This window comes from Medicago sativa, chromosome 1 (genome assembly GCF_051527215.1).
Source record: "Medicago sativa cultivar Bolivia chromosome 1, Bolivia_mono, whole genome shotgun sequence".
Taxonomy (NCBI): Eukaryota; Viridiplantae; Streptophyta; class Magnoliopsida; order Fabales; family Fabaceae; genus Medicago; species Medicago sativa.
In genome coordinates this window covers 76,851,138-76,874,737 of record NC_140749.1, presented here as the reverse complement: position 1 = coordinate 76,874,737, position 23,600 = coordinate 76,851,138, and the positions used below count along the sequence as shown (strand labels likewise).

The 23,600-nt window shown below is 33.8% G+C and overlaps 2 protein-coding genes and 1 non-coding gene across 3 annotated transcripts; 1 reads left to right on the top strand and 2 right to left on the bottom strand.

Moving 5' to 3' along the window:
* Positions 1–485: 485 nt before the first annotated feature.
* On the bottom strand, positions 486–1,272 carry LOC146957593 (uncharacterized). Its single transcript, XM_085737391.1, has one exon. The coding sequence runs from the start codon at positions 1,140–1,142 to the stop codon at positions 645–647; it is 498 nt and encodes a 165-aa protein (XP_085593517.1). The 5' UTR covers positions 1,143–1,272; the 3' UTR covers positions 486–644.
* A 9,874-nt stretch (positions 1,273–11,146) lies between these two features.
* Positions 11,147–11,253, top strand: LOC146957592 (small nucleolar RNA R71). Its single transcript, XR_015025219.1, has one exon. It is a non-coding gene; the product is annotated as a small nucleolar RNA R71 (small nucleolar RNA).
* A 5,689-nt stretch (positions 11,254–16,942) lies between these two features.
* Positions 16,943–19,101, bottom strand: LOC146957591 (Plant invertase/pectin methylesterase inhibitor superfamily). The gene is made up of 2 exons (XM_085737344.1): positions 18,006–19,101; positions 16,943–17,812 (listed from the first exon to the last, which is right to left on the bottom strand). Exons 1-2 carry the CDS (start codon positions 19,048–19,050, stop codon positions 17,121–17,123), a joined length of 1,737 nt encoding a protein of 578 aa, XP_085593470.1. The 5' UTR covers positions 19,051–19,101; the 3' UTR covers positions 16,943–17,120.
* Between the last annotated feature and the right edge of the window lie 4,499 nt (positions 19,102–23,600).

Sequence of the window (23,600 nt, the reverse complement as noted above, 5' to 3'; positions counted from 1 at the left end):
CAAAAAGTTAGATAGAATTTATAGCTGGTGATAAGCTATATGCTGGTCCATTGAAAACATACAAGGAACTACAACAAAGTTTAGGTGAAGTACTAGGATCACAAGACGACCAGACCAGACCCAGAGACTATTAACAGAAGTACTTACATAAAACCTAGCAACAAAGTCCTTACGTCTACAACAGAAGTTGAACACACACTCTTAAAAAGTACGAGTCAACTCCTTACCAACTAGACAACTTGATTCGGCGTATAAGCAACAAAATTCATATAGGATTTAAGCCGTTTCATGATAATAACAGCAGCAATCATTGATATTAATAAAGTACATACTTTTATGAACCTAACAAGACATAAAACTAGAAGAGATAAACAAAAAACGACATGTCCACAGCAGGGCAAGACAATAGAATGATGCAAGTAACACTAACCCCAGTTTGGATCCTAACGCAAATAGTACTGTAATTCACGCGAGAGAAAACAAAATACACCCTCAAAAAATTCACCTATTATTATCAATTAATTTCAATTCCAAAACGCATAAAACAAAGAAAGATAAATAGAGATAGATCTAAAATCTTCAACAGAAAAGTTCAATAATCCCTCCGAAATTGAATGATACAATAAAATACAAAATACAATAACCTAAATTGAAGAAACTTCAACATCACCGTTTAACCTCAGATGATTATCGCAATCAAACCCACAACCACACTGAGGGCATTCAAGGAAATTCTCAACTCCAAAACCAGCAGAAGTAATCCCAACAGAAAAATCAATATCATTACCCTTACGAGAAACCTCAACAATATTCAACCACAAAAGCAAAATCTTGACGGAAACACCCTTGAGTTTATAAAGCCTATTCTGCGAAATCACACCACTGATAGTAGATTTGTAGCTAAGTGTATAGCTTTCAATAACAAAGCTACAAGTTTTCTCGAAATACACAGAAAATTGACCTGTTTCTCTGTTAAGGGAATACCCAATTGCTCCTTTTGGAAGAAGACCCATTGGGAAACCGTATTCCATTAGAAGATCGTACGCTGATAGCTTTTTCGGTTCGATTAAGGTACATGATGATAACGATGATGATATTGTTAGAGAGATTAACAAAATCAACATGAATTTAATCGAATACATAGTTACAAGTTTTGATTATGAAAAGGGGTTGTTTAGAAGAATAGGATTTTTGGTTTATAGTTGTTTGGTTGTTTGAAGTTTGAAGATGCGGTGGATATCGATGTTAGATGGGGAGATTCTTATGTTATGCTTTGTTTTGGTAGGTTTGGAAAATATTAATTAAATTCTTAAGCAAGAATTTTTTTTTTTTCTTAAATAAGTAAATAGTCCCTATAAATATTCAGAATTTTGTTTTTAGTCCATACAAAATAAAATCACACTTTTTAATCCCTGTAAAATTTTCCGTCATTATTTTTAGTCCCTATAAAATTTTCCATCAATATTTTTAGTCCCTGTAAAAAATTTACGTCAACATTTTTGGTCCCTAAAATACTAAAGGAAAATGTCACAGGGACTAAAAAGTTTGATTTTATTTTGTAGGGACTAAAAATAAAATTCTGAATATTTATAGGGACCATTTATTTAATTAACCTTTTTTTTAAGCAAGAAAATCTTTTATAAGTTAAAATATCTCTATTTTACATAATTGTCAAAAATCTATTTTAAATAATTTCATTGAATGCATCTGTGTTTTTTTTTTCTTCAGTCAATAATATATGATAGTTTTAATCAAAAAACAATTTCCAATATTTAGTATTATACAAAAAAATAATTGTGATATTTAACCAGCCTGTCCATGGTTTTTTTTTTTTTTGTATGAGAACTAGTCAAAAGGGCATTTATTATATTTTATATTATTTAATTGTGATAATTTCTTGTTTTATTTTGTAGTATCTATGTTATTTAAATTTGTTTAAATTTTCACTACCAAAAAAAAATTGTTTAAATTTTTATTAAAAAACTTGATTAAATTCAACTTTCAATATATATATATATATATATATATATATATATATATATATATATATGTTTAATGTTTTAAAATTTAAATTTGGATTAATTGTGTTTTTTTACCGACTAAATTTATGTTATTAAAGATAAATTTGTGAGTCCCTGTGAGTTTACTCAGTTGGTAAGAACAATACATAATATATGTAAGGTATGAGGTTCAAACCCGGACACCATAAAAAAAAGGATAAGATTGTGAAGAAAAATGTTTGACAAAATTGGTAGCTAGTTTTAAAGTTTTATTTAATTATGGTAAAGATTTACAAAAAAATTAAGAAATTGTTCTTAAATGAAAATTTATAAATTAAACAAAAAATCTGATTTAATTAATACTCCCCCTGTCCCTATATATAAGCACCCTTTTATTAGAGGCAAAGAGTGCTTATATATAGAGACGGAGGGAGTAGTTTCTTTATAGAAAAGAAAACATTAATGGTTATTTCCCTAAAAAAAAACATTGATGGTTATGGATAATTACTTTTAGAAGTCTATCTTATCTTTATACTCCTTCGTGTTTTTTTTGACGTTAAAGATAGTTTTCATTAACAAAAGTCTGACAATAAATCAAATGCCAAGACTGCAGAAATACAAGGTGAAGTCTCTTCGATCCATATGCAATCTAAATTATGAAGAGCATGTTTAGCTAAATAATGAGCAGCTTGATTGGCTTCATGCCTAACATGCACAAAATTTAAACCACGAAAACAAACACTTAAATTAATACAATCTTCAATAATAGAGCCGACATAGGTGGAAGATTGTTGATGAGTATCCAACGCTAGGACCACATTAGAAGCATCTGATTCTGCTATAAGATTCATAAAACACATGTCTTTCGCAAACTTCAAACCCTTCCGCATAGCTAAAGCTTTTGCAACCTCTTAGTCTAGTAAAGAAAAGACTTGCCAGCAGCTAGCAGCTACGACAACACCTTCATTATTCGTACCACAACACCAATATCCCACTTACCCTCCTCTATCGGACTTGCTGCATCAACATTAAGCTTATAGAAACCACTAAAAGGATGTGTCCAATGAACATCAGATATCGGCAAAATTGGACCTCCACTTAGTGCCTTCAACAACACCGTATTAGCACTCTTAAAATTCACAATAGATCTATGTGCTTTTTGAACAATGACAGTCACATCAACATCAGTCCCCTCAAAACATTTCTTATTTCTAGCACACCAAATTTCATAACATAGGACCAAAACATGAACTATAATATCCTCATCAACATCAATAATATTTCTCTCCAACCATTATGAAAAAGGTACGTACTTGAGATCAAGCAGATTAAATACAACACCTAAAGAGGAAGCAAACCATATCTGCTCTGACCAATGACATTCCATATATAGGTGTGAAATTGTCTCATTATGATGCCCACAAAAAACACATAATGGATCACTACTTATTCCTTTTTTAAAAAGATCATTTTTTACTGATAGTTTTGCATGTAGAATCCTCCAGGAAAAATGAACGTTTCTTGGAATACTTTTTATTTTCCATATTTTTCTCCACACTTGCTGATCATTGTCTTGCATTGAGTTATGGGAGACTTCTACTTCACGCCTTGCCTTTAAGAAACGGTATGAAATCTTCACAGAGAAAATAGCTGACCGTGAAGCACCCCACATAAATTCATCTTGTAATTGAGATAAAGAAATTAGCAATTGAAGAATTTGTTCATCCTCAAAAGAGAGAAAAATGTCATTAATTAAAGGGGCATTCCAACATCGAATATCATGATGAATGAGAGGTGAAACAAACATAATATCATCGAATATCACCAAAACTTACTAATCATACTTTTGATATTCTCGCATAAACCCATCGGAAGTAGAAAACAACTCATCACATACGTAGGGATAACTTGAACCACTAATTTGATCCAAACTTCTCTCCCAGTAGTTAATAGGAATTTTTCTTTCCAACCTTTCAATTTCTTCCACACCCTATCTTGGATAAAATTGAAAACTTGTTGCTTAGACCTGCCAACAAAAGCGGGAAGCCCCATATACTTTGAATGACACTCAACAACTTTATTTTGCATCCAACCTTGGAACAAAATTTTACGATCATCAGGTACATTTCGGCTAAAAGAGATTTCAGATTTATCCAAATTGATAAGTTGACCAGAAGCAGATTGGTAAGTATTAAGAATTCCTTTAATGGTCTGAGAATCTTGAATAGAATCCCTGCAAAAAATGAGGCTATTATATGCAAAAAATAAATGATTAATTTTTGGTGCTCCTCTTGCAATTTGAATTCCATGAAGGTCTTTTTCTTCTTGTGCCTTATTTAGTAGCCCAGAAAAGTCTTCAGCACATAAGATGAATAGGTAAGGAGATAAAGGGTCCCCTTGACGGAGACCTCGTTGAGGATAAAACTTTTGACAAAGACTTCCATTCAGCAAAACATAGAAAAACACCGTGGAAATGTAGTTAAAAATAGTGTTGCACCATTTCTGAGAAAAACCCATAGACCGAAGCACCTCAATCAAAAAATTCCATTCGATACGATCATATGCCTTTGACATATCTCGCTTTAATGCCACATATCCCTTCTTGCCTTTATTTTTTTTCTCATATAATGAAAAGATTCAAAAGGTAGCAAGGCATTATCAGTAATTAAACATCCCGGCACGAAAGCACTTTGAAATTTTCCAATGATATCAGGAAGAATCAATTTCAACCTATTTACAATTGTTTTTGTAATTATTTTAAAAATGACATTGCACAGAGAAATAGGTCAAAAATCACCTGGAACCTTGGGTTTTTTTTCTTTTTCTTCTTCAGAATGAGGCAAATATATGTATAATTACTATCGCTCGGATTTCCACCACCATTGAGAATCTTCAAAGCATAAGAAGTCACATCCTTGCCAACTATACTCCAATATTGTTGATAAAATAGAGCTGGCATTCCGTCCGGTCCCAGGGCAGCATGGGACTTAAATTTTTTAGCGGTTAAGAGAACTTCATTTTCTGTGAACTCAACTTCCAATATGTTATGCATAGCATCTGACAATCTATCTTTGACCACTTGCACAACTTCAGAAATTCTTTTAGGGCGACTAGTAGAGAAAAGATCCTGAAAGAAGCCATTAAAAACTCTGGCAATATCTTCCTCATCATCAAATTTTTCTCCATGATCATCACATATAGAATCCACCCAATTTCTAGATTTTCTCTGATAAGCTTTTTGATGATTTTTTTTTTTGTATTCTTATCTCCATGCTTTAACCACAAAGCACGGGACCTCTGAGCCCACCAAATTTCTTCACTCTCTACCAAATCATTCAATCTAGTCTCAACTCGTCTAATTTCTGACATTAGTCCCTTGTGCTGAGATATTGTTTATTAAGATCATTCAATTTCTTTTGAGCAATTTTTATCTGTTTTTTACATCACCAAAGCGATCCTTACTCCAGTTAGAAAATCATTAACACATCGATCGATTTTCTCAGACATTGAATCCCATACCATTTCCCAAAAACCTTTAACTTTCCAAAATTCCACTATCACGCAACCAACATTCTTCAAAACGTTGCAATTTAAGAACATTTTGTTTTTTCTTTGGCTTCCTAGAAGCAAGCCGCAACCACAAAGGTAAGTGATCTGAAACATACCTCGTTAGATGCACCACTGAAGCTGAAGGATATAATAATGAGGACCATGTTGGTGTAGTGATGGGATAAAACCGCAAGTGCACGGTTTACCGATGTAGTAATAAAAAGATATCGTTCCGACAGGGAGTTATGAATTCAATTAACTTTTAACCAATGATTAGATTGAAGGTTTAAAAGGTAGGAAGTTGTATTTTTGTTTAATTAAAAGAAAATAACAAAAGTAAAATAGAACAGCCTTGGGATTATTGGTTCGTCATAATGACGAATCCTTCACAAACAAACCCTTAAACTTATAACTTTACGTTAGATCTAATTTCTAAAGACAAGTTTCTCTTTGGCCTATCACATCTCCTTTCGGTCTCAGTGAGTGTGTTCCTCCAACAACCACACCTATTTTCATGGGTGATTTCCTTTGGAATCCTTGAAGCTCGAAACTTTATGTGTCTCAAGGTTTGCTAGACTATTTTCATGTTTCGCAATCCTTGTCTAAATTCACTTGTTCGAATATCAAAACTCCACTTTCGTTTTATGAATTGATATTTGGAATAATGAATTAACAATTATCAAACACTCCACTTTCGCTTCTACAGTTTGATAATGGTTAATTCATGTTAAAACGGTGAATTTAGATTAGAAATTAGGGTTACATAAAATTAAGGTTTAAGGCTTGGTTTGATTAGGATTATGTCATTAGACTTATCCAACAATCCCAAGACAAGAAGAATCTACTCACTAACGTTCATTGTAGACATAGAAGAGAAGAAGAAGAAGAAGAACATGAAAGTAAAATAAAGGTGAACTTTTATTCCAAGAACAAAAGATGAATATTTGTGATGGCTAGCTACTCTATTTATAGTTTACATTCGACTTAAAATCTAAGCAAATAATCACTAGAATGTTCCACAAGAAACTAATAGGTAGCTTGTCTTTTAAGCAAAAGCAACCAAAGGCAAATTGGGGACGTGTCAAGCTTCTATTGGTTGACTTCATATTTTTGTATCATTCTTCATATTTTGGTGAAAGATCTTCAAATTCTTTACACAAGATATTTTTATATGAGATCTTCATATTTTTGGCATGAATCAACTCCAATTCTCCTTTCTTTTGCTCCAAGACTCAATCTATCAAATATTCATTCCTGAAATATAATAATATGCAAATGAAGTAAAATAGCTCTAAAAGGAAATAATATTAAAATAAATTTAACTTAAATCTAAATAAAAAGGACTTAAATATTATATTAAAACTAACTAATTATTGACTCATCAAACTCCCCCACACTTGAATCTTTGCTTGTTCTCAAGCAAAAGACATAGACATGGCAGTAACAAAAAGATTAACATATGGCAACACAATTGAAAACTCATGTCTCTCTTAAGGTTTTATTTCAATGTACACTAATCACAACTTCAAATATTCCTTGTGAACCTATTCAACCCAACAACAAGTCTCAAGTGGGGAGCGGTTATGGTGCATAAGAATTTCCTTATGCACCGTGCATAAGTCCCATCACAGAAACCATTTTGCAGTGTAAATGGTTTCTGTGAGTTGGACTCCAAAACCATTTTGCAGTGAAAATGGTTTCTGTGAGTTGGACTCCAAAACCATTTTGCTGTCGAAATGGTTTCTGTGAGTTGTACTCCAAAACCATTAGATGTACTTAATGGTTTTGAATTTTCTTTTTCATCAATTCACAGCAAGAAACCTTCTCCAGAGAAGACATAGGAGACAAATCTGCTGAATCGGAGAAGACAGAGGAGAAGACAGAGAAGACAGAGGAATTAGGTTTCGAGGAAGAAACCTTCGCCGGAGAAGACAGAGGAGACAAATCCCGCCGTCGACGGCAAGATCAGAGGCGGAGGAGTTGATTTTCGGAGACAGAATCAGAGGCGGAGGAGTTGATTTTCGGAGACAGAGGAGAAGACAGAGAAATTAGGTTTCGAGGAAGAAACCTTCGCCGGAGAAGACAGAGGAGACAAATCCCGCCGTCGACGGCAAGATCAGAGGCGGAGGAGTTGATCAGAGGCGGAGGAGACAGAATCGGAGGAGTTGGAAACAGAATCTCCGGAGGTGGAGAGATGAGAGGGGACAGTGAGGTTGAGATTTTCGGAGAAGAAACAGAAATCAGAGGCGTGTGTGCATCAGATTGTGAGAGTCTGAAGGAAATCTAATGGTTGTGAAGTGCTTATGCATGGTGCATAAAGATTTCCTTATGCACCATAACTTTGCCTTCTCAAGTGAGTGTGTGTGTGCAGTCCAACCCCTTTTTTGCTCCTGTATAAGACAGATATTATGAGGAACTGGTTCTATCCTTAATACTAAAGTAACCGAGAAAAGTCCATTCTTCATTTCATATAAGAGAGATGGGAATTTAGTTAGAATTAAATTAACAATTTAAGCACTTGGGGCTGCAGATTGCTTAGGGGCTACCATTTTATCATAGGAAGTCTTTATGGAGAGGGTGTCCTTTCCTCCTAGATTCCATGACCACCCTAAGTAGTGCTGCAATTTTTTTTATCATCTCTGCGTAGGAAGTCTTTATAGAGAGGGTGTCCTTTCCTCCATGCTTTGATGAATTTATTTCCTCTTTTGAGGGATTTAGAACTTAAGTTCGATTTAGGGAGTCACCACCACATTTAAGAAGTCTGAGAGATGGTGTCCTTTCCACCACATGTTGGTGCCATTCTCCCGCCCCATTTTAGTTTAACACATTATAACAATATAACACATTATTTCCCACACAAACTTATACTACTTTTACTCTGAAGACTTTTAAGGGTCTAAGTTACCATTAAAGTTAGAACATGTTCCTTAAAATACCTACTCATACACTTACTCAAAGATTGCAACTGAGTGCTTTTCTCATTGGAGAATTTTCACAATAAAACATGATATGTGTATAGCAAGAACACTAAAAACACAAGAGATCACTTTCATGTACAAGAAACAACCATTTAAGAGAAGACAACAAAAAATTTAAGCCATAATTTTCAATAAAAACAAGCCACTTAATCATGCCTTTCGCAATATAAACAAAACAAAAGAATAAAGTTCAAGGGAGTTTGGAAACACTACGACTCAAGACACTTTATTAGGCTCCCCTCACACTTAGGAGAAACATTGTCCTCAATGATTCAGAAGAAGAAGAAGAAGAAGAAGAAGAAGAAGAAGAAGAAGAAGAAGAAGAAGAAGAAGAAGAAGAAGAAGAAGAAGAAGAAGAAGAGTAGGAGAAAGAAAGAAGAGTTAAGGGAAGAGAGGAAGGGGAAAGCTCACAATTTTTCATTGAGGTCCATAAGGTGGACTTTGGAGGTGAAGGTGTTGCATCATGTTTCGGAGCATTTGATTGTTTTCTTCATTTATTCGATTGCTCTGTTGGACATCGTTCCTTTCAACACCTTGTCTTTGTTTCTCGGTGCTTATTCTTTGAACCTTGGTTTGCATCCATACCCACCGTTCATCATTATAGCTTCCACCGGCTTCTTGTTCATGTTTTTGTGCACGTACCACCTCTTTATCATCACCATCATTATGTACCTGTGGGTTAGTGCCAACATAAAACAAATTCTCCACCACTTCCGGATTAGTTATGTCCGGATTAGGTAGAATAATCAAACAATTAGCATTATTGACCTTCCACTCAAATTGAAAATTGTGGGTATAACCATGAAGTTTTAGAAAGAACATAGAGGCGAGTGTATCTAAGCTTAGATAAATATTTCCTTCAATTTTATTTACTCCACTCTCCTCACCCATTCCAAACTTCCTAGCAATGAAGGTGATATTCAACCTACCACTTATGTCATCTTTATCATCTGATTTTTTTTAGCAAGTGAAACAAGATAATCAAGCAAATATAACAAATGTTAACAGGGTGGTTATAAAGCATAGCCCTCAATATGAACAACTCATCAGTCCTCATCATTCCTATCTCTTTCCTAGTCTATCCATAGCATTAGCATCAGGGTATCTACAAGCATAAATAAGCTTAGAGATAAGAGATTTATACCTACTCCTTTGCTTGTCATCTTTAAAATGGATGCCATGGTTGCGGAGTGTTGATTTCTTCCTCCCTGCATTATCATCTGAGCCAACAATCTTCTTCCCTAATTTTTTTCTTAGGCACGGCCGTGCCACTATAGGCACGGGCCGTGCCTAGCCTCTGGACTTTAGGCACAATTTTTTTTTTTAATTTTTTTTTCAATTTTTTTTCTTCGCATCATCTTGGACAAGTACCTACAAATTAAAATAACACAAAACAAACAAAAATAAAGCAATTAAATTCATGGGTTGCCTCCCACGAAGCGCTCGTTTAGAGTCATTAGCTTGACGGTTAGAAAGTGGTTTAACTATCCTATACCTAATCTTTCAAAAAGGGACAATGGCATCAAACTAACATTCTCTCCCAAATCACACATGGCTTTCTTAATGGTTTCAGGTCCTATGACACAAGGTATGGAAAAACTCTCTTGATCCTTAAGTTTAGGTGGAAATTTGTTTGGAAGTATTTCAATAAAATTCCTGAACTGGTCATCTAACTTAGATTTAACAAAACCTTGTGTTAAAGGAATTTCAGGCTCATGCGATGGTGAAACAAATGGCTTTTCATTCTCTCCTATGACTTTCTCACTTGTAGGCTCATCACTTCCTATCTCTCCTTCATTGTTCTTAACTTTCACAACGGGGTCCTCTAATTGTTTACCATCCCTAAGAGTAATAACACTTATATGGTTTTTGGGGTTGGTTTTGGTTTGGCCTAGAAGGACTTCGGAGGGTTGAGAGGAAGTAGCCACCTGTTGGGGCACTTGAGAAGTCTTAGTCTCAAGCATCTTACTATGAGTAACTATGGAGTCTTCTTTCGATGTAAGTTTGGCAAGAGAGTCCTTCAAAAATTCAGTTTGATTTTTAAGCTCTTGGAGCTGCTCAGATTGATTTATAAAATGATTTTCTAAAAAAAGTTCCAAGCTGGATTTTTGAAGGACTCTTTGGTTGTTTGCATAACTGGGTGGTGTTGTTTGTTGTCCAAAAAGATTTTGAGGGGTTTGAAAAAAAATTTGGTTGTTTCTACACCCTTGATTATAGTGTACTTGCTCAGGACTTCTAACAACACTACCTAGTTGGCAATCAATGCCAATATGGCCAAATACACCACAAACTTCATAGGGAGGTGATACAGGGGCAGGTGTGACAACACTAGTATTTATTTTATCGAATTTTTGTGTGAGTGCGTCAACCTTAGCAGCTAGATGATCAAGGGAAGACATTTCATACATACCTACCTCTTTTTTAGAGGGTGAAGGAGCAACATTAGTGATGTCCCTTCCGTAGGTCCACTGATAGTGGTTTTGAGCCATGTCCTCGATCAAAGCATATGCTGCTGTGTATGTTTTATTCATCAAAGCTCCACCTGCAGTTGCATCAACATAAATTTTTGTGGTATACAAAAGACCATTATAAAAAGTGTGAATAATAAGCCACTTCTCTAAACCATGATGGGGACTAAGTCTAAGCATTTCTTTGAAACGCTCCCAAGCATCGTAAAGAGATTCTCCATCTTTTTGAGTGAATTGTGTGATTCGATTCCTTAATTGAACAATTTTAGAATAGGGAAAGAATCTGGCAAGAAAAGCTTGCTTCATTTGGTGCCATGAAGTGATAGAACCGACTTCCAACGAATGAAACCAAGCACTAGCTCTATCCCTTAAGGAAAAAGGAAAGAGGTGCAGCCTTACGGCCTATTGGTTTGCATTCAAGGTTCCACTGAGTCTTAAAAAAATTGAAACATGAAGATTCGGATCCTCAGTGGGTGATCTGAAAAATTGATTTTGCTGCACTAAGTGAATAAGTGCAGGTTCTATTTTGAAATTGTTACCAACTGTTGGGTACACAATAACAGCGTATGACTCATATGAAGATGAGATTGCATACTCTTTGAGAGTGCGCTCCTCAGCCATATCGTTATTATTTTGTGTTTCCAAGAAGTTACCGGTAAAAAGAAAGAAATAGAAAAGATAGAAGAAGGAAAAAAAAAGAAAGAATATTTTATTAAATTTTTTTATTTTTTTTAGAGAGAGAGAGGGAGAGAGAGAGAGATTTATATATATATAGATATGTTTTTTTTTTCTAATCATTAAAAAAAATTAATCAAATTGTAATAACTCCCCGGCAACGGCGCCAAAAACTTGATGGGATAAAACCGCAAGTGCACGGTTTACCGATGTAGTAATAAAAAGATATCGTTCCGACAGGGAGTTATGAATTCAATTAACGTTTAACCAATGATTAGATTGAAGGTTTAAAAGGTAGGAAGTTGTATTTTTGTTTAATTAAAAGAAAATAACAAAAGTAAAATAGAAGAGCCTTGACATTATTGGTTCATCATAATGACGAATCCTTCACAAACAAACCCTTAAACTTATAACTTTACGTTAGATCTAATTTCTAAAGACAAGTTTCTCTTTGGCCTATTACATCTCCTTTCGGTCTCAGTGAGTGTGTTCATCCAACAACCACACCTATTTTCATGGGTGATTGCCTTTGGAATCCTTGAAGCTCGAAACTTTATGTGTCTCAAGGTTTGCTAGACTATTTTCATGTTTCGCAATCCTTGTCTAAATTCACTTGTTCGAATATCAAAACTCCACTTTCATTTTATGAATTGATATTTGGAATAATGAATTAACAATTATCAAATTCTCCACTTTCGCTTCTATAGTTTGATAATGGTTAATTCATGTTAAAACAGTGAATTTAGATTAGAAATTAGGGTTACATAAAATTAAGGTTTAAGGCTTGGTTTGATTAGGATTATGTCATTAGACTTATCCAACAATCCCAAGACAAGAAGAATCTACTCACTAACATTCATTGTAGACATAGAAGAAAAGAAGAAGAAGAACATAAAAGTAAAATAAAGGTGAACTTTTATTCCAAGAACAAAAGATGAATATTTGTGATGGCTAGCTACTCTATTTATAGTTTACATTCGACTTAAAATCTAAGCAACTAATCACTAGAATGTTCCATAAGAAACTAATAGGTAGCTTGTCTTTTAAGCAAAAGCAGCAAAAGGCAAATTGGGGACATGTCAAGTTTCTATTGGTTGACTTCATATTTTTGTATCAAATCTTCATATTTTGGTGAATGATCTTCAAATTCTTTGCACAAGATATTTTTATATGAGATCTTCATATTGTTGGCATGAATCAACTCCAATTCTCCTTTCTTTTGCTCCAAGACTCAATCTATCAAATATTCATTCGTGAAATATAATAATATGCAAATGAAGTAAAATAGCTCTAAAAGGAAATAATATTAAAATAAAATAAACTTAAATCTAAATAAAAAGGACTTAAATATTATATTAAAACTAACTAATTATTGACTCATCATGTAGCTACCATCCTATCAAGGCGTATTTTATAACATGTAACAATGTGAATTTTTTATTTTATTTTTATTTTTTATAAATCATACGTTAGTTTACGAAACCAATGAAATATTAATATTGTTTTTCTTATCTCACCCTTTAATAATGTTTACTTTTTTTTTTACAATTCTTTTAATTTCTTTTTTTCATGTCATTAACGAATAATAATTTTGTAAAATAAATAATAAAGAAACATATAATTCCTCTTTGAGCAATGGAGATTCAAAATACTTTCCAATAAGATTATCCATATCAGACAAAGACCCAACATTTATGATTGAAGCTTCTCAACGGAGATTCAAAGTACTTTTCCGCTGCATTCAGATTCTGAGTCAGAATCTGCAACATCAGATTCTATCCAGATTTGTATTTAACACTTAGAAGAAGAAATAGAGAAAAAAAACTCACAATTCAACCCCCTTCCCTTCCTGTGTGTTTTTCTCACCTTCATCTCAAAGCTTCACCAATAATCCAATATTTTAATTTTCTGGGTCCATGAGTTGTTTTTGAGGGATTCTGAGTCCATTATTTTTTTAAAAATAGTCCATAACAACGGACTACCAATTTTAATTATTTTATTTTATTTTATTGGGACACATGTAGCATCTTAACTCAAAAAATAAATAAATAACATACTTTTTTTTAAGAAAAATAACATACTTTTTTTGACAAGTAAATAAATAACATACTTGTCAAAAAGAAAAAAAAACTTTAGAATAATATTTTACCCACGCGAGGAACTCGCGTACCACGTGAGATATAAAATATGAGGGTGGAAGTGAATTTGTATCTACTTGTAGGGCAGTCCTTTTTTGGGAAGATAGTTTCTGTTGATTTGAAGCCTTAGAATTGATGCACTGAACTTTTAAAACATTTCGGTTTGGTTTGAGATGTGAATCATTAACGGTTTAGGCCAATTTTACTTGTTGTAGCAGTTCACATCCAAACATATCCGAACAAAAATGATTCAAATGAAAATAAAAAAAACTGTTCAAAATCAATTTTTTTTTTTTTACCATGTTGGAAAAGATAACATGCAATAGGAGGGATACAAAATATATGATAAGTGCATTGACAAACAGTGAAAAAATATTATAGAAAAAATCATTGTTGCAATTTTTTCAAGAAAAGAAATAAAATAGAAAAAGAAAAATGGAAAACAACGACATGGAGGATGATGCCATTAGAAAACAAAATATTAAAGGGATGGTGATTCATCTCAGAAGAAAAATAAGTTTGAGAGTTTTATAAACAAAATTTGGAATTTAGGGATTTGAGATTCAATTGGGGGATATTGATTTTCGGTTCAGGGACTAAAGTAACCATTTTGCACTTTTATTTAGTCCCTGTGACACCTCCCTCATGCACGCCACCTCATAGTTAACAGAAGTTTTTAACGTTAGGGACATGGATCAAAGTGACCATTAATCATACCATTAATCATTAATAGGGAGAGATCAAAGTGACCATTAATCATAAAAATTTATTTTGAGTTGCTTGAACTATGTAACTCTTGATGAGTATATATATTGATTCCAACATTGAATGATTTCTAACCATAATCTTTGAACTCGATCTAATATAGTAGTTTGATCGATAATAGTTTTAGACATGTATAATTTTATTGTGATTTTAGAAATCATTGTTCATAAAACATTCGATAATTATGAACTCGGATTAGGATTCACGGCAGTCACCAAAATCCTATAGTCACACTATTTTGACCATGGGATCAATATAATGTTTATAAAAGTGCCACGCTCTATCCTCTTAAGAAATGTCTCCCTCACAAAGAAAATTACCTAACTTTGCCCTTTATCCATCATCGTCGTGAACCACTTTGTTTTCGCAAAATTGAGATCGCCGGAAAATATTGTGAGTGCAACCCACAACCAAAAAACATATGCAACCACCAACCCTCAACCCTCAATCTCCTCTTCCGCGTCACACCACCTGCTTCGTTTCTACATCACACAACCGCCACTGTCGGAAACAGCAACATGCTCATTCCTGTATATCACGGTTGCAAACTTCACACATTTTGGGGTCTCTTTGTTTTTTGTAATTAATCCCTAAACAACAATCCGAAAATACCAAGAGTATTGCCATATTGCAGCACATTTGTATTCATGCTTGTTTGTCTTTGTTCGATTGTGTTCAAGCAATTGAGTAATTTTTCAATGTTTTAAAATTTAATTGAAGGGAGCAATTTGCATTGTTGTCTAGTTGCAAAGCATATAGCTGAAAATGGAGAAGATGCACGACACATTGCTTTAAGTGGATAGGCTGCAGTTTTAAACGTTAGATCAATGATCAATCATATAGTCAAAATAGTGTGACTGCAGTGACTGTAGGATTTTGGTGGCTGCCGTGAATCCTGATCCTACGAACTCACCTAAGACTTTAGGAAGTTGTAATCAAATAAGAGGGTTGTGCGTCAATACATTGACCTTAACTAATTTGTTAGTCATCGTAATACTATGCGACCAATTGTAGAAATTATAGACACAATTGAAAAGTATCAAGAAATAAAGAATTCAAAAGACCTAATCATTCTAATATCTGATTTTACCAAAACAATTTATTTTATGTTGAACTCAAATATATGCTTTGCATACCCTAAATTTTTATTTATAATTGCATTAATGCCGAGTCAAGATTGAAACAATCCAGTTGGAGAGAAATTTTTATAACTTTGACAAATTTCTAGTACACTTGCTAAAAATCCATCAAATTTTGGCGTCGTTTAAGGCCATTGTTGATTAATTTCAACGAGGTGATTGAAATTGATACTTAGGTTTTTTATTTTATTTTTACACAAAATTATTTGATTTGTTGTACTCATAATGTATTTTTAATTCTTCTTTGATACTAAAAGTTTCTTCGAGTTTTGTAGCAATCAAAGATAAAATACGACTGATTGATACTGAAGCGACAAATATCCTTCGGTATGAAAACTATTTACTGTCTCACAAAACATAATGTTTGGATGAAAAAAATCTCAAGATCAAATGTGAGATGTGGTGAGAATCATCAAGGCGACTACTGTGAGGAGCCTTGTATAAAAGAAGAAGAGTAATAAGTTATCAACATCGATTACAACTCCCAACTCAAAAATAGTCCAGATGAATTCTTGAGGTCTAATCAAGTTTCATTTGATGAATTTGAAGTCTAGTGTGGTGATCTTGTATAGAAAACAAATGAGTTAGAAATTAAGTTGGTTGAGATTGGGATGAAATGGGATTATGTTGTGGTGCAAGAAGAAAAGTTGAGAAACAAAAGTAATTGCGTGCAAGAGAGAAGTCACTAGTAAGGGTGTCGATTTGTACCTGACAACTGAGTCACAACCGATGTGATTAAAGAGAAGGTATTCATTTGCAAAAGGAGAGCACAAATTCAAAAGGTTTATCGGTTGAAGCTTGGAAACATCTACTTCTTTGTGTCAAGTTCATGAAATTCGTATCAAACAAGAGAAAGAAGAATACATGTCTACCTAAAACTGGTTAAGGTGTGAAGCTAATTATATTAAAGAAGCGCTAGATGGGACGCAAAAAGAAAACTCAGTCTACAAGAAACACCCACACTGCGCAATCACAACCTAATTGGACAAGTTGTTGCTCATTTGGAGAGTGTGAAAACGATATCCTTTTTTAACAACTTGTCTCAGTTATTAGTTTGATTCCTTTTTTCAATAACTTGCATTGCTTGTTTGTTATTTTTATTTGAAGAAGCTTTCTTGTTTGTTATTAATAAATATGCTTATGGTTTCTGAAATTTTCCAGTTCATAACATTGTTGCTTTAATTATGGTAACCTCAAAGTAGCAAGTTAGAGATATCAGAACTTTAAATCTAGCTTAAAAACATTGTTTTTTTACGCCAGTTATTTAAGTAACCGATTTAAAATATTTCACTACAAGAAAAAAAAATAGTTTCGTGACGGAAAATAATACAGCGAGAAAACACGTTTATATAAAAAGAAGAAAATATATAAAATTCAACAACTTCATACTCTAGGTGTTTGAATTTGACTATATCAATCCACTAGAGTATGGAACACCAGTTTGAGGAATCCAATCATCACCACTCAAGAAATTGGATACCGTGAAATTGGCTGCATCGGTAGCACCAATAACATGATAACCAGACCATGTCACTCGATTCACGATGCTTGAACCCGCTCCTCTGTTGCCGTATTCTGCATAGTACAAAGTATTCAACGCAAAATCACCATTCCATTCATGCCAACCAGCAGGGTTTATGAAACTGTCCATGAAAGATTGCATAAAAACTGTCCTTGAATATTCTTTCCACGGTCTCCCTAGGTATGTTTGTACCGTTCCAACATTCGGAGCCAAATCATCAGCTGCTTTAATAGTTGCATTTTGTATAGAAGTTCCAGTGTTTTGATTTGGGTCAGTTCGACCTTGAGCTGTGATGGAATTGAATTGTCCACTTAGCGGAAGGCGAGGATAAATGTTACAATTTTGCAAAACAACTGCACCGTTTCCAAATATGAAGTCAACTGTTCCGTATATATCGCATTCTCGATAAAACTGCCTTAGAGAATGTGTATACAATGTGTCCTGATACCCTTCAAAGCTACAACTATAGAAGGTGGACATATCTGCTCCACTTCTCATTGCAACTGCTTGGTGTTTGCTTGGTCCAGCGGTGTTGCGAAATGTTATGTTAACTGCTACGAACCCTTGACCAACTACGGCTGAAAATTCACAAAAAACATCAAATTAGTGAAATTTTTAAACTATAGATTATCTTCAACATTGTGGTCCAAAAATCTTCAATTGGCTGCTGAATTTTTTAATCCGTATATAGCTAAACAATTTATGATGAAATATCATTTTTTTGTAATAGTATATTGAATATGTCCAACTCCAAGTATTAAATTTGCTTACCAAATGTAGCCGAATTGAATGTTGTGAAACCATCAACAACATTGTGGTCTCCAGTGATAACTGTTTGATTGATTCCCTCTCCAACCATCATTAAGTACTTTTTGTTTTTGGGTATAGATACATACTCTTGATACACACCTTTGGTGATAAATATGAAGAAGTATCCATCACTAGCAACCGTGTTATTTGGTGCAGCAGCTACCGCGTCATTGATAGTGGTAAAGTTTCCACTTCCATCTTGACTAACAACGACAATATCACTCACCACAACACTATCTTCATTAGTATTAGTTTGAAGTAGTTTTCTCCCATTGCGTCTAGCAGAATCATAAATAGCACGTGCTTTATTTGACATCTTCAATGGCAAATGACCATTTTTGAAATTCAAATGCTTGCCATTTTGTGGCCATGATGTTCTTATTTTACTTTTAGGAACCCAACCTTTCTTGAACAAGGCTAGGGTGACACTATGAAGCTTCATGTCATCTGAGAGCAATGACGTTAAGTCGTTCTTCACTCTCTGATCAGAGGCTATAGTGTTTAGACCTTCCAAACATGTTTGTTGGTTAGTCAAAACGGCACTAAGAAAAGTTTCAAAGTCTTCTGCTTGAGAAGTTGGAAGAACATTACTAGATTGATTTGTTGTTGTATAGGTGTTTGATAAGTATTCAAAACTCAATTCAGCAAGGAATCGACAATCTTCAAGAGCCCGAATTGTGGATTGAGACAAAGATGAACCTCCTTGAAATTGTGAGTCTATTGAATTCATGAACTTACGGGATTGCGATAAGGATTTTCGAATTGAAATTTTACCATAGTCATAAATGTTTCCATTTTGATTGGCAAATACGTTTTTACAATAAGTAGGGTTTACGGTAGAGCTGCAAATGGTTTCTGGTGGAACACCATTTGCTACATGGAATGATACAAAGAACAAGATCGAAAGTAGATAGGCAATAGTTTTGTGTTTGAGAGCCATTGGTTTTTGGATTGAGTAATTAAGAGTTTTTGTAATTGATAGAAGGGATATGAGCTTAAGGTGCATGGCTTGTAGGGTTTATATAGATTTAAGATGAAGATTTTAATTTGTCGTATTATAATCATTAGTAGTGGGAATGATGGAAAGTCAACTAGTTGTTAGAATGAATTTGAATTGTCTCCTTGTATCTTTGATGTTGATATTGTGACTACCGTACGTGAATGAATGCATTCACCAAGTACCTACCAACCAACATGATATTGTGATATATTTAATTTTATGAGGAATTAAGGACGAACTTAAAAATTCATCAAGTTCAATGTAAAATATGATGTATTCCTTGGGATTAATTATACTATAGTATTAATTTGTTTACATTTTTTTAAGGAATATAAGACTAACCTTATAGCCATGAAATATAAAATTATAGCATGTTCCTTTCAAAAAATAAAATAAAATAAAATTATAGCATGTTAACGGCAAAGTGGGGTTGGTTCCCAGCAATCACTAGACACAAAAATACAAAACGAAAATTTTCTACGAGTCGACATCAACGTGGGTGCAATGTATATTTTTTTGGTTGCAATCGTGGATACATATATTGTTTATCAAGGTTATATTTGGATAAAACCTCAAATGTGATAAGACCATATTTCTAACAACTACTGGAGATTAATACTAACACCCTTGTGCCTAGTTTACTAAAAAATTATACAGGGTATTTTATTGTTTTTTTTTCCTTCCTTTCTAACCATTTGTTAAGTTGGTACTTGTATACTTAATTATTATGTTAATGATTCAAAGTGATTAATTTCAGAAATGTAATAGTCCAATACTAAAAAAAAAAGAAATGTAATAGTCCAAGAAAAACTAGCGAGGAGGTCATAGAACCAAATAAACAAAAAGTCGGGGCAAGGTTTGAATCTAGTCATGATCTCATCAAGATTTGTGACTAATATTATTGAGAAATTCAACTAACCGGTTGGTTTAATATTAAAAAAAAAGCAGAACTAAGTCAAGAGACAATAATGCCAAAATTACTATGTTGATTTTGCTCGACATTTGAACTCCGACTTTTTCACTTACGTGTATATCGTTGAATATATGATCGGTTAAATTGAAGATAGTCATAGTCAATATAACCGAAACTTTTTCAATTGCATGTAAGTCCATTTTAGTCGTTTCGTCAAGTAGGTTTGGAAATAGATAAATTAATTTGAAAGAATAAAGGTTGAGGTGACAAATTTTATTCTATATCAAGCACTACCAAGAGAGAGAGAAAATGCATATGCACAATAGAAATAGGCGAAAAACGTTCCCGAAAGCATAACTCAGTTGGTAGAGATAATGCATTGTTATATGTAGGGGCCTATGTTTGAATCTCTGCTACTCCACTTATTCACCTAAAAGGTGAATTCTAACCACTATGCTACTTAGCTTGATAAAAAAAAAAAACAAACAAACCCGAAAAACGGCGAAAATGCTATGCATGGTGTGTGGCAAGCCATGGCCTAGCCTAGTGTCGAATATTAAAGCGTTTGGCTAGCCAAAGTCATATATGTCTGATAGGAATTAGGCTTCAATTTTGTATATAAATATCAATTATATTTGAAAACATAATCAATCAAATAACTTATTTTAAGTATAATAATTTAGATTATGTTTATCTTCCTCTAGCTTTTACATATGGCTTTCTTAAGAATCTAGTTCTCTATAATTGTTTACCTCGCTCAACACACTTTGAAATAGTTAAGGAATCTACACTCGAGGGACAGCGTTTTTCTTTGGTGCGATAATTTGAAGAAAAAGGAGAGTCACCGCTGAGAGCAATTGGTTACTTTTCAACTGCATCAAACTGTTTTCAAGTAACAAAGTAGTAAGTAAAATCATCTCATGCATTGTTGTTCTAACTAGACAACTAACTAAACTTATTAAAATAGTAAATAAAAGCAAACAAATGGGAGGAGTTTGCAAGTTTGAATTGATTCCACAAAGCAGTTGAGTTTATTGTAGAAAGTTTAAAAGGTTTTGTTTGTAGATTTTAGCGGTGATTAAGATTCTTCGAACCCCCTCTATTTCCTAGTTGGATCAACACAAACATTTATCAGTTATGAGATAAGGGTTCTTATTTAAGTGGCGAGTTCATCAGACTTTAAGGTCCCTCCAAATGTCAAGTTGCTCTTGCTGATCACCTAAGGTCATGCATGGGATATGGGGTACATGGTCGTCAATCCTATTGGGATTTGTATGCGATAAAATAGTTATTAGGTAGGGACTTACTCTCTCATAGGTAATTGAAACAAAAAAAAGTTGGTATTCCTAAATTGTCATCTAAAGGAGTCATCCTTGTCTATGAATCTTAGAAGTTCACTACGTACCCAAACTGATCCTTAGTAGATTAAATGAATAGGCCTAACCCTATCTTATTAAGGGGAAAGAATAAAGTTTATATGCAACGTTCGAAAAAGTCGACGACCAGAAATATCTTTTTGCAGCCTCCTATTTCTATGATCAGTCAGAGACTCTAGGTATGTCACACTCTAGAATTCGTAAAAGCATTAAGAATTTTGCATATAAAAATTAAATAGATCTCAAAACATAACTGAATAAAAACTTGAATTAATTTGATCCAACAACCAAATAGAGTTTCATCTTATAACCCTGACCAATTAGGGTTTAGTTACTCATGGTGACTAAAAAAAATTACAAAAGAAATAAAACATAATCTAAGAATAAAGATTGATGATAGACTTCTCCTTTGATGCTCCAGACGCTTCCCTTCCCCTTGAACCACCAAATTCTGAATGAATAATTGTGAATGAGAGCTCTTGAATTTATAGGCAAAATTTTAGCCGAGTTTGGGTTGAATAACTGGGCTCTTCCCCCAAATTCGTGGAATATTTTCCTGGAACCGCACGCGCCTCGCATGTCGGTTTGCTTGTCTCACGGGTGCACACTAAAAATAATGTTTTTAGCACTGTTTCACACACATGATGTGCGTGGCAGCACATTTAGGGCTCATGGCTTTTGGTTCTAGTGCATTTTTTGTTATTTTGAGTGTTTTCTTCCTCCAAACTTGTCTTGGGACTTGAGTGGAAAAAGAAATAGTCAAAAACTAATGTGGTGCCAAATCCTATAGATCCAGACTACCCAACATTTATATCCACGCACCAAGCTACTTAGGCCCAATAATATAAAAATCTAATATTACTCACCAAAATTGTCATGGAAACCGTTTCTAATATTATGTTTTGTAAGGATGAGTTAAACCTAATATAAAAAGTTAATTTCTTTTCGGCCCCTAACTGCTCGCTCTTCCTTTCGGATCCTAAAATCTGAAGAAAAAAAAATCATGGGGGTTTTGAAGTTTTTTACGCATTGGGAACCTAAAGTCCAAAATACAATAGGGTGATTGAGAAGTGTCTGTGGGGTGAATGATTGAGAGATATACCTTTGTGCAGGCTTACTAAGCTAAAATTAACAAAATTTGTCCACTTGACATCTTACCCTGGTTGTATTTTTATAACTTCATTGGTGACCAAACCTTCAATTACAACACTTGATTCTTCAAATTCGATTAGTCATATTAAACATGCTTGGAGCAATTTTCACTAGTGTATTGTTTATTTCTTGATGCTCCCAAATATACCTACGATAAAATCAAGTATGGTTTGTAGGTCTCTAACTAATATTGGGTCATTGATGGTTTGTAGCATGAATGTTGCTTTTGGGTATCCAAATCATCCTACCTTTAGGAACCATACATTTCCTAATGTATCATTTTGATATGGTATGACCTTTCTTGCAACAATAATGAGTAATGGCAGACAATATGAAAAGGAAGAGATTTGACTTCATGAGAAACACGAGACCTGCTTTCATTTTCAGAATGATTCTTATGAGATCCTTGAAAGGATTTCTTATAAGATTTATTGATATATTTTTTTTATCAGGCTTTTTAAATGTCTTCACTTCATTAGCAAGTTCCAAGTTCTCTTTACGAGATAATGTCAATTTAGTTTTTAGAGATTTAATCTCTTTATCTAATCTTCACATTTTTTACATATAGCAAAATCCATCCAACTTCCAACTTCTTTTAATTGAGGTTCACCATGTGATTTTTTAGTATCTTCATGAGCAACTTCAAGGGCATGTATTTCATCTTGCAATTTTTAAATTTTAGACCCCGAAGTGGAAATGATTTTCCTTGGGATCCAATATTTTTAATAGCCCTATTTTGCATCCTCATATAATTCCTCAAAATTATTTTGAATCTTATCATAAGAAGGTATCTTTATCATTGTTGTGAGCCTTGAGAAATAGATTTACAATTTCATCTTCGCTGAAGCTGCTTGATGATGAAGCTTTGCCTTCATATTTCCAAGCAATGTAAACTCTACGACCTATTCCACTTTTTTTAAGCTTCCCTTGTACATATACTCTTCTTCTTTGAGAGGTTTCTCATGTTTCTGACTTTCAACAATCATGGCATGTAATTGAATTTCTCATGTTCCTTCATTTCTAGCTTGATTTTCCGAAGTTTACTAGTTTTTTTTTTAATCACTTTGTTGAGCTCCCTTGAGCTTTAAGTGCTTGTAGTATCTTCAACGAAACCA